This window comes from Cryptomeria japonica, chromosome 8 (assembly GCF_030272615.1).
Source record: "Cryptomeria japonica chromosome 8, Sugi_1.0, whole genome shotgun sequence".
Lineage (NCBI taxonomy): Eukaryota > Viridiplantae > Streptophyta > Pinopsida > Cupressales > Cupressaceae > Cryptomeria > Cryptomeria japonica.
Window position 1 is genome coordinate 725,539,585 of NC_081412.1, and position 12,001 is coordinate 725,551,585.

Below are 12,001 nucleotides of genomic sequence, written 5' to 3' on the forward strand. Positions count from 1 at the left end.
GCTTTGCATTCATGCTCATAAAATATGGCACTCACTTTTCTCCTCTTTGCCCGCCCTCTTCCCTCGAGCGTGGACTTGGAAAGCTGCTCTCTTGGGTGCCTCGCAATCCCTCGACAATCTCTCCCATACTTGCAGGCATGAGATAATGAAGTTCATCAAGAAGCTAGGTTGTCTTGCTATATTCTCCAAAAATATCCTCCCTCTTCAGATTGAAGTTCAAATGATTTGTGCCAATTCGTCTCTCCCGCTTGAAAATCTGCCACCAACACGGCTGTACACCTCTTTAGTTGCATGATATTGGAAAACAGGGAAACCCGAATAGAACGTGATGGTAACTCACACTTTCATTCTCTCTTCTTCTCAGCAGCTTCACGTTTCTGTCGGATCATCAGGTGCTCATAAAGATGTTCTAATTGATGGCTCAGCAGGCTCCTTGGAGATGTTTCATTGCTTCAGTTGACCTCATTTTTTCTGTCCTAGCTACGACTGGTGTTGTAAATGATAGTTCTTAGGCAGTTAGCTTTTGGCAGTGCCTTGCTGCTTTTTTTTGCTGTTTTGTTTGCAACTTTGCAGTCCAGTGACAGCCTGTTTTGTTCGATGGAAAACTTATTGCTGTTCTTGAGACAGTCCTTTTTTCCAAATATTTGTAAATTTTTTTTTCCAGCCTCTCCAATAAAAAGAAAGAACTTTTAATCTGAGAGGCCATTTGGGCCCTTTTTTCTGAATTGTAGAGTTTAAAAAGATTTACGTACATGGCATCCTTGTAAGTGATGTCAAACAACCCAAAATTATTTTGGGGTCCGAAACAAGCTCTATAGCCTGAAACCCTTTCCCATTCCCCCATCCCACCATTCTAAATACTCAGAGAAACACTATAAAGATGAATAAATACTTAAAGTATAAATGTTATATAATGAAAACCCCACCACTACGTTCAAAAAACCTGCCAAAAACCCACTTTTTTTAATTGCATTCATTTTTTTTTGTGCTGATTATTTTTTGCCAGGTCAACCAGGGTTTCCCTGGATTTTCAAAAAGCCAACCATGTTGTTTTGGCTCAGAACTCCCCAGGGTCTGTGTGGTGATTATCACAAGTAATTGCATAAAATTCGCACATTTTGCTTCTATGCCTTCAGCAGAAACTTTGGTAGCCTGGCTATTGGTTCCATCAACTAGGACAATAATATATAATTTACCATCTTCCCAATATGGTTTGTTAGGATTCCTCCACATAAGGACACAAAGCACTTCAGCACGCAAAGCAATGTGAATGTTGCAACTTAGAGAGTAATTAAATAACGAGAAAACATAATTCATTCAAACAATTTTGCTCATTGCCCCAGCACAAATATCCCATTGACCCAAGGCTCCCCATATCAATACATGCAAATCTTTGGCAATAAAACAGGATGACTCTTGTGCATACTGACAAGAAAATTCACGACATCCGTTTCAGAATTGAGTCGCAAGAGTAGAGGGACAATTGAACCAAATTTTGGGCCTTGCCATTATTATTTACATTGAAAATATTTGAGTTACATGAAAGACTGCTCCTAGCGACTTGAATGAACTGTAAAAAAAAGGGGGAAAATCTCCCATCTTTTAACAATTGCAATGGATTCAAAACCCATAATTTACAGACATTATACACTTGTCCCATTTTATGTATAGAACTGTATTATCTTCAAAGGAACTTTTGACTTGATACATAACAGTCATGTACCGAAACAAATCTTTTAATCAGCAATCACTTGGTGTCTGCGATGCCAGTGTCCTCAGTTTCAATCTCATTTAATTTTTTATTGGCTGGTGGCCTTCAAATGATATTATCAGTATCATCGATTTCAATCTCACTGACATTGATCTTAGTTAATAGATTTCCCATAATACTATGATGCGGTATTCCATTCGGGTTCTATACCCCGTCTCTCTCGGTCTGCTAGATGACGACGTGCTTCTCTCAATTCATTCATGGCACTAGAACCATGATTTTCCAATGCCTCAATCACTTGTCTCTGGAATCCAATCGCAAGGTCATAGCTGTAAAAGAGTGCAAAAATATGCTTCAGTTCATAAACCTAAAACAAAAATATGAGCATCACAAGAACGGAATCAAACTGCACTTCAAAGTATCCAATCGATCAAAACCACGAACTTCTGTTTAAAGATCATACTGAAATTTATGCACTGCATTATTTTAAAAAAGGTGATTTAAAAAAAGAGATGTAAAAAATGAAGCACATCAGACCACAAGAATAGGAATAAACCCTCAAGCAACCTGTGAAAAATGCAGTGTCTTACCATTCATGATTGAGTCTTGTTTTTGTAATTGGTTAATTTTGTTCCTGAAGTATTGTGCTAACTCTGCTAAGTATAAGCATAGAAGGACCACAAAGGAATCACTTGGAAAAACATGCTGATACGATATGATTTCCTATAGAAATATAAAAGAGCTAGCATTGTAGGTGTTAATCTTGGACGATAGTCTGAAAGTAAATGTAAAGTTAAGCTAGCCGTTTACTTAAACTGCTTTCATCCAATTGCTCAAAAGGTCACAGATCTCAAAAGTAAGTTTAATAATGATAAGGAACGTTTGGAAGCTTCTAGCAGATTGTCCAGGTCCAATGGCAGTGAGGAAGGGGTAAGAAATAAGCTTTCATCCAATTGCTCAAAAGGTCACAGATCTCAAAAGTAAGTGCATTAATAAGGAGTATTTGAAAGCTTCTAGCAGTTAGATTCGTCCATAGCAGTTTAAAAGGTCAGCCCATATATTTAGAAATTGCACCTTTAAGAAGCTGCTGAATTCCATAGGTACATGTAAGTTTATAACCTATACGAAAATAACTTTTTGTATCCTCTAGAGTTAAAGGACATTCCTCCTTGATAGCTGCTGAGAGCCTGAGATCCTTCGCTGACCTTAGTTGACAACTATGGGTACTCTACCAGATTTATGTGTGTATAAATATATATAAAATCCTATTGTCATATATAGATTAACCTACTAATATCAGATCGCGACCAATGTTAAGCAACTAGTAATTGGTACTCTAAATAATGTGCCTTCTCGCCACATACTCTTTCTAATTTCAGTGTGAAGAGGAAGTATGTTATTTTTTCTAGAATTTCTATGCTCCGTTCTGAGCAACATTAATTTTTAGACAGCAAGAATAAGAGGATGTGTTACCAATTATACGCAAACCCTACGGAATAGTTTGAATAGATTGACAACGTCTATGCAGGGATCAGAGTGTACCTTTGACTGTATCTATTAATTAATTAAAAATCAAAATACAGCTGATTTTTATTTTCAATTAATTAAAAAATACGATCAAAGGTGCATTCTGATCCAGCATGCATAGACAATCTTGTTTGAATCTGTTGAAACCAACGAAAGACGGTAATTTTTTTAAAGATTTAGTAAACTTCATAAAATAAAAGCTATTACATTTTGGCAGAACCATTTTCATTTCTACAAGGAAACAGAGCCTGGGTATAATCTGATTATGTGTTGTATTTGGAGATCGGAGAAAAATGTTAAAACTAGCTTGGGTACTGTTTCTTGAAATCTAGATAAATCATTCACTAAACATAGAAAATAACTCAGAATTCAATCTCTGCTTGCAGGGTATCAAGCAAAAGATAACAGAGTTAAGTGTTCTGACCTGCCCATTGCAAGGCTTTGAATTGTTTCAATGGTATCCACATGCTGCGGTCCAAGAGCAATTTCCATAATTCCCTTGGCCGTTTCAAACATCTGCGCTGCAGTTGAAGGTCTCTCTAGCTCCTCATATGCCAAACCCAGATTGTTGTAAATGTATCCCACTCCAAAATGATGACTCCAAAGCTTTCTTTCATTTTTTGTACTGCACTCTCTAAGTAAGAGATTGCTTCTTTCACACCGCCAGTCATTAGAAGCAACCAACCAAGCCGCCCAGCAGTGCTCCCTTCTGCATGCTGGTACTTAGGAAACACTTCATAGATTCCAAGGGCCATCTTAAAGAAATAAATGGCAGTTCCAAAGTCATTCGTCATCTCGTACGACATAGCAAGCTCTGTAAAGGCCGCCCCTACCTTCTTTGGGCTTGTCTGTGAATGCTTCTTGAATGTCGTAGAAGCTAGTTCGCAGCATTTCTTGGAGTCCCCATAACTTTTCAGATTACAGAGTGCTTTGCCCATGTAAAGGAGTGCCATTGCTCGCAGCTCACTTTCCTCATCAGTCTGCTGAAAAATTCCCTTTAGCACATTTATGGCATCGTCATATCTTCCTAGAAAAATATGTAAATTGGCCGAATCCAATTCAGAATTAATGAGCTCCTTCTTGAATCTTAAGAACCCTCTTGGCAGTCTCATTCTGTTCTAAAGCCTTCTCATACTCACCTAAGCCAGCATATATAACTGCAAGAAGCCTATGATCCGTTGCAACCTCCACAGAATTCTCTCCTAGATGCTTTCTATCAATATCCAAAGCCTTCAAACATAAGGTCAACGCCTCCTTGAAATTCAATACAGCTACATATGCCTCAGCGACCTTTTTACTTAAACTAGCCAATTGAGGATGTCCGGGCTCCAGCAACTCCTCCTTCAACTCAAGACTCCGAATATAGTTTCTCAGAGCTTCTTCCCTCCTCCCCAAGGCAGTCTTCACATCCCCCAACAAACTTTGAATATCATGAACTATAGGTGCATTCTGAAACTGACTATGCTCATTCTCAAATATCCCAATAGCCCTATTCAAATAACCCAAGCTCTCATCAAACTTCTCCAATGCATAATGAACAGAACCTAACAAATACAGAAACGTAGCTAGAGCGATAGAGCCGTTGTCATCCTTTTCCAAATTCCTAAGTGCCCTATTGGCATAAGCAAGAATAGTCTCTGGGTTCTCACCTGCTGATTCCAACTCCTGCCCCATTCTGAGACAAGCCATGCCAAGCCTTTTATCGTCTTCACCAAACACAGATTCCATTGCCCTGAATGCAATCTCCAACTCATACACTGTAATTGCAGCTTCAAAGGCTCTCTCCAGTCTCCACATTGTCATCTCTCTATATTATACCGGCAGTCTATAACCCTCTGTAGAGCCCATTTTGAACATTAGAGCTTTTAGTGTTTCCAGGGCTTTGGATGTCTAAGATTGTACCTGTCAATCCGCACAAGTTTCTACTTGGTTGTAATGCAGGTGAAAAAACAAATTCATTTCTATATAGTTCAGAGGGTGTTCTTTTATGGCATCTTTCTTTAGATTCCTCACTTCTCCCCTCTTTTTCATACAACTCAATGGTTCTGATGCTGTTTGAAACCCTGGGCTTAACATGTTTGCCGAAATCCTCAATTTTTTGCAACACAAGCCAGTGAAATTTACTCACATTTGATCTCTACATGAATTGGTCATGTTTATCGAATAAATCAAATTCTTAGGACCCCACTAAAACCCTTGCTGAACCCTTGCTGTGAAAACAAGTTGTCAGCAATTCACCAATCTTATATTTTTGGTTTTATTTTCATCATCTTTTTGTGTACTCTATTTGCTTAAATAAAAAGTTGTCAATGATAGGAGATTGTATTTAGTGTGGATGTATTATAGGTAGTTTTTGGTGGACACGTGTATTCTGGTATTCTGGTTCTAAAACAACAGTAGCATTTTAAACTGTCGATTTCAAAATTAACGGCTGCGATTGACTAACCTCTAACACACTCTACGGAAGGTCTGTTTTAGAGCCAGAATAGACACAGCCGTTTTTAGTGTGGTTTTAAAAAGGGTTTTTATTAGTTTTATATGTTACTTGTAAGGATTTGTAGTACTCTCATGTGAATGTTAGCATGTGTACAAATTTTATATTTTAAGTTTTTTTTTTAATTTTGTTGTTTTTATAATAATAATAAATATACATATGTGGCGCATTTTAATTGTATAAATTGATAAATCAGCTCATATTAATCTAATTTTATGCACATATATTTATAGGATTTTTTCTTGTTTTTTAACATTCTTCATTTATTATCTTAAGTCACATTTGTAGGTATTGAACTAGCCTAATTTACCCGCTCCACTAGTTATTGTGTGTTTATTTGAGCAAAATAATCGTAATTCAGGTGCTAGGGTGTTAGTTAAGGATAAAATATCTAGGAGCAATCTAAGAATCAATATACATCCATAGTAACAAAAAGCATCAATATTGCATCATTAGCATACATCACCATCCTAAGAATCACTAAATGTTTGCATCTTGTCTAAAGTCATTTGTCTTGAGTCATAGAATAAAAAATAAGGATTTGACCAAAGGAAAACAATCATAACCTAGAAATCTCTTAAATAATGTCTATGAACATGATCCTTACCAACACAAGCTGCAAAAATCTAGACAATAGTTTCTACATGTAAAATTCTATGCAACTATTTTCTACATGTGTTGTTTAGAACCACTAGTAATGTTCAAATCTATAGCCACAAATATTAGTTTTGAGAGCATGGAAGTGAACTAGAGCGAAAAAAAAAAATTGCGACAAAGTCAATCATTTGATCATTTTGAGAGCACAAATAAATTTGTAAATCAATTGATATAATAAAATAAATTGAATGGTCCATAAAAAATCACTATTATAACGAGATACCATAGTTTTCAAGTCATTCAAGTCATAAATAGAGTTAAAATTTGACTTAATGAATTAAATGCATTGTTTACAAAAAAAGATTTTAAATAATTTTTACATAGAATAAAGAAAGATAAATGACATATTTATAATTATTTAAAACAAAGAATTATATTGATAAGTAGGAGATATTTTCCAAGTCAAACTCTCTATCAAGGTTCAAGTTTTTGAGTCAAACTCATCACCAATCCTAAAAAACAAAGCAATCATAATTAATATTATTTTAATTCTATATATTTATTAAATAAACTCACAAAAATTAAATACATTAATATTATATCATAATTATAATATTTTAAAATAAATCTGAAAAATAATACATCAAAAAAGTCTATAAAACTATTAAAAATTTCTACATTAGAAAAAAATATATGGACTATTATAATTCTCTTCTCGCTGATTCATAATTTATTCCCAAGAATGAAAAAATGGCATATACTAATATAAAAAGATACATTAATATTGGTTTTGGAGTTTCGGTGTGAGGGTTGTACTAGGGTTTAAGTCCTGTATATTTGCCCATTCTTTATTAACATTGCGAGTACTTTCAATTTCGTATCTGTAATAATTCGACAATGAGAAAATTTTGCAAACCTGCTTTGTGCAGGGCTAAGTATTTTGGTGGTCATGGAAAAACTAGGCATTTTAGCATCAGGAAAAGATTTGATGTACAGCAAAACGAGGAAGTGTGTATAGAAACTAAAGAAGCATGGCACAAGAGTTCAACGGCAAAACGAACTGAAAATGGTTTTAATTTCCCTTCTTCACAGGCGGGTAGAATTCTAAACCTTCAAAGCCCTAAAACCCATTTGAACGTTAAACACCATTTTGCGCAAATAGGTTTCTACAGAGGCTTAGTGACCGGGACGAAAACAGATACAGAGGAAAAAGTAGAAAGAGAATTTCTGGCTGCATCCTCAATAGAGGAGCTCAAGGCTGCATTTAGGAAAATGGAGACCGTGTTTGATTCAGATGATAAGAAACTTGGTATGGCTTGTCTGAGAATGGGTCAGAAGTTCGAATCAGTAGGTGAGAACCCAGCAACAATTCTTATCTATGCCGAAAGGGCACTTAGGATTCTAGAAAAACATAACAAGAGCTCCGTAGAGGTAGCCATGTCTCTTCATCTAATGGGCTCTGTACATTACGCACTAGCTAAGTTTAGTGAAAGTTTGGCCTATTTGAATAGGGCTAACAAGATATTGGATAAATTAGAGAAAGAGGATACTCCCATGCAGATCAAGCCTATAAGTTTTGCTGTGCAGATTCTATTAGGTAATGTGAAAACTGTCATGGGAAGGAAGGAGGATGCTCTGAGTAATTATACCAAGAGTCTTAAATTGAAGGAGGAGATAGTGGGGCCTGATCACCCCCACATGGCTGTTACAAATAGGGAAGTTGTGGAGGCACTGGTGGCCGCACAGAATTTTAAGGACGCGTTGCCCTTATGCTTGAAGACATTGGATTTGCATAGAAAGCAGTTGGGAGAAAATTCTGCTGAGGTTGCGACTGATAGGCAGCTTCTCGCAGTCATATATAGTGGACTAGGTGAGGATAAAAAGGCATCAGAAGAGAACGAGGCTGCTAAGAAGGTTCTGAAGAAGTGGGGCATGAATAAGGAGTTGATATATTCTGAATTGTATTCAGCCAATGTACAGATTTCACTTGGTAAATATAATGATGCACTCGATGCTCTAAGGGGAGTCATTCAGAAAACTAATAAGGACAGTAAGCTACGAGCAACGGCACTTCTTTATATGTCCAAAGCACTCTGTCAATTGGAGAAGTATGATGAATCAAAGAAATGCTGTGCGCTAACTACCAATTTATTCAAAAAGCATGAGCAGAAAAATCCAGGGAAGGCGGCGGAGGCCTACACAGAGCTTGCGATGTCGTACCATACAATGAATGATTTTGAAGCATCGATTTCTCTCTATAAGAAGGCCCTTGAGATTTATGAAAATTCTTATCAGGATCCACATGCAGAAGCAAGGGTTAAGGGACGGCTCGGATATTTGCTTTTATTGACTGGCAACGTGGAAGAAGCTATTTCTAACCTAGAGAGTGCGGCATATATGTTGGAAGAAAGCTTTGGGCCTCATTATTTCGGAGTGGGATATATTTACAATGATTTGGGTGTGGCATATGAGGAGCTCGAGAGACCTCAGACAGCTGCTGAGATTTTTGTGAAGGCAAGGGAAATAATGGAAATTGCTCTTGGACCACAGCATATGGACACCCTTGATACTATTCAAAAGCTTGCAAACGTGCATGGGTCAATGGGCAGGTTTGTGGACCGTATCTTATTATCTTTAGTTTGCTTTGCTAAATAAGAACCCAGGGAATGAGATTAATTTGTATATAAATATATTTTTAAAATAAAACGAGAGTAATTTATCAAAATTTAAGAAAAATAATCTAAGCAAATAATTTTCTCCTATCCCAAAGTAGTGTTCATGTTCTTTATAAATCTAGGTGTTATCTCCTATTAGAAATGATTGCGCATCTGGTATGATTGAAATAAATTCTAACTTCGTTTTTTTTTGATCGATAAACTTTGTCTTTTATTAATATATAAAATAAGGTTTACATAATCCAAAAAGCCCGTCAACATAGGCGACCACCTTCTATTACACTGTTCTGCATACCTGCCACCCTAGAACTGTGACAAAATTGGCATAACACTAACATGCCTACCCCCAATATAATCCCACCATTGATACCAATATTTACAAACTAAGCCCGGTGTTGGCAAATGCAGATACAAAAATCTACAAATAAACATGAGATACAAAATCAGGGCAGCCAAGCTCCAAAGAGACAGAGCCAATGGATACCCTGCAACCTTTGAGCCCAAACAAAATATAATTGAAAACAGATCCCCACCAGACCACACCCTTAAAGTTCCATACCATCAGACCGCAAAATGGCTAGAGGCAGAGCCCGGCTCATCTGGAACTTCAGCTTTAACCTTCAAATTGCGGTCATTTTTCTTCTTTGCAGCACATGCCATCTCTCGCTCTATCTCTGCAGACCAAACAAAGACCATCAGGCCTTCCCAAGCTTCACGGGCCTCCTTAGTTTGCTCCACCCTGTCCGCTCCATCTCTCCATAGCAGGAAAGGCCTGTACTCCACTTTGATTCTATCCGGCATTACACCCACACCAAGTGGCCGCTTAAATCCGTGCCTCGAAACCGCATTCCCCAGCAATGACACCAGCCCACACAAGGAATGGGCCAGAACTCAAGCTTTCAAAATCCACTCGACCTCCTGTATTGTGCCGAACATAAATCCCTAGGTCGCCACCATGGACACAATATCCATATTGGTCCTATACCTTTACTCAGACACCAAATATTCCTTACCCAAAAGACGTTTAATGATATCAAGAAAATTTTCCTCGTCACACTGAAAAATACCTCCCAACCTCTTGTCAGAAATAACCCCAAGGAAGACTAGTTGTTGTTTCGTGGAATGGAGAGTAAAATTTGCCTCCATTTCCACACAGAGCCGAAACCCAGAGGAGCACCCACTACTGGTAAAAGTCACCACTCGACCTACAAAGAGAAAACCAACTCACACTACCAATAAATCTGGAGGTTTCTAAAATAAATAAATGAATGCCATCAATCTCCTCTCTTGTCATGAAGCGTGCCACCTTTCAAACCGCCAATCGCCAAATCTCTTGTTTTGATGGCAAATTAAGGTAGGGATTTAATGATGCAAAAGGACTGCCTCGAAAGCTCATCACAAATCTTAAAAGCTCCTCATAAAAGGATATTGAAGTACTACAAATCTTAAAACTATTATCACCTTGCAATTAAATCTGCCAAGTCACTTCCTCGTCTGAAATATCCCACCATCGGACCGTTAGGGGTTCCATGTCACATGCCACATTGGACAAATAAGCGGCTTCTCCATTTCCCTCCCTTTTAATATGGGAAATTTTAAAATCTACAAAATTATTCAATTTTGAGCAAATAATGTGAATGAACTTATTGATTCGCTAACACGGGGTTGATTCCTTTGAGATTGCATCTGTAATTATTTCACAATCTCCTTCTAAATGCAACTTTGGGACATTTAGGATGCGAGCTAATTTCATTGCCAGAAGTGCCACCTGAGCCTCTGCCTCATTATCTGTCCCATTCTGCAATCTTTGAGCACCTTTGATCAGGACTTTCCCTTCATCATCTCGAGCCACACACCCCACACCTGAAATACCCGGATTGCCTCTAGAAGCACTGTCAAAGTTAATCTTCACCCAGCCTTTCTCTAGAGCCCTCCAAGAAACATCGGATTTATTGAAGCCAGAAGGATTATCCCTCGAAAGCCCATCAACGGGCCAAGAAATTATAACTTCTTGAATCTTCTAATGTAGGAGGAATTTATTGATAGATGTTCCTCCACCATAAACCAGAATACAACTCGCAATGAAGAGACTGATCTGTATTTTATTGGCAATCCGAGGAGCAATATATTGGTAGGGTCAATTACTTACAACAATTATAGTATAGCGATGATTTTAAAATTATAATTAATGAACCATAAATGAGTGGAGCTAAAAATATGCTCAAATAGAATGATATCTGCATAAAGTTTCTTGTTTATTGATTTGAGAGGTACGAATAGACTGTCAGTGAGAAATTTATGTTATTATTTTAATTATTACAAAAGGTGGCATTCTCTAATAAGAAATCTGAAGTTATCACACTCTGCTCTCTATTCTTTCTGATTTCTAGTTCGAGGGAATGACTATGAATCCACCTTAATCCTTTGCTATCTGTCTACTCTGCAACTGTATGTATAGCTGCATGCAAAGACTATATAATAATATAATCAAGCAACTCGTATGTAGATTTGAAAGAATAAATGTTGAAGAAGAATTGGCTTATTCTAAGAATATATCCAAATCCAAGAAGAGAGGAAGATTTGTTATGGGGTGTAACTCATAAAAAACAATATTTCATTTTCTAACTTTCTTTGGTACCTTGATATGTTTTAACATTTTGCATTTTAGGGCCCTTATAGTATTTCAAAAGAAATTTAAATACCTTTTGGAATGGCGATGCCTTAGAGAAAATCTTAAGCCCCAAATGCACGTAATATTTAGAGTGAATTGTTGACGTGTGTTTGGAAGGAACACACATGCATATAGCTTTGTGCCCCTGCTTGAAAGGATGCTATCCTCAACAGTCTTAGATGTGGATTTGAATAGACTTGGGTAACCCAGAAGTTAAGTGTTTTGACTCTGTTGTTCAAGGGGCTCCAACGGGATCTTAAGGAAAAGCTACAAATTCTTTGCTGCCTTTGTTGTAAGGGTGTTCTTTAATTGTTTAAGAAGACATA

At 37.2% G+C, this 12,001-nt stretch overlaps 2 protein-coding genes across 2 annotated transcripts in view; one reads left to right on the forward strand and one right to left on the reverse strand.

Annotated features, from left to right (window-relative positions):
• Positions 1 to 1,483: 1,483 nt before the first annotated feature.
• Positions 1,484 to 5,486, reverse strand: LOC131046749 (protein KINESIN LIGHT CHAIN-RELATED 2). Its single transcript, XM_059209539.1, is given in 4 exon segments — positions 1,484 to 2,040; positions 3,663 to 3,837; positions 3,840 to 4,312; positions 4,314 to 5,486. Coding segments are annotated over 4 exon segments (1,527 nt in total). The 5' UTR covers positions 5,042 to 5,486; the 3' UTR covers positions 1,484 to 1,889.
• Positions 5,487 to 7,113: 1,627 nt separating this feature from the next.
• The window catches only part of LOC131046810 (protein KINESIN LIGHT CHAIN-RELATED 1), a 37,104-nt gene continuing 32,216 nt past the window's right edge, over positions 7,114 to 12,001 (forward strand). Inside the window, exon 1 of the mRNA XM_057980598.2 lies at positions 7,114 to 8,938. Within this exon, the coding sequence (XP_057836581.2) occupies positions 7,227 to 8,938 (1,712 nt within the window). The 5' untranslated portion in view covers positions 7,114 to 7,226. The remainder of the gene's footprint in view (positions 8,939 to 12,001) is intronic.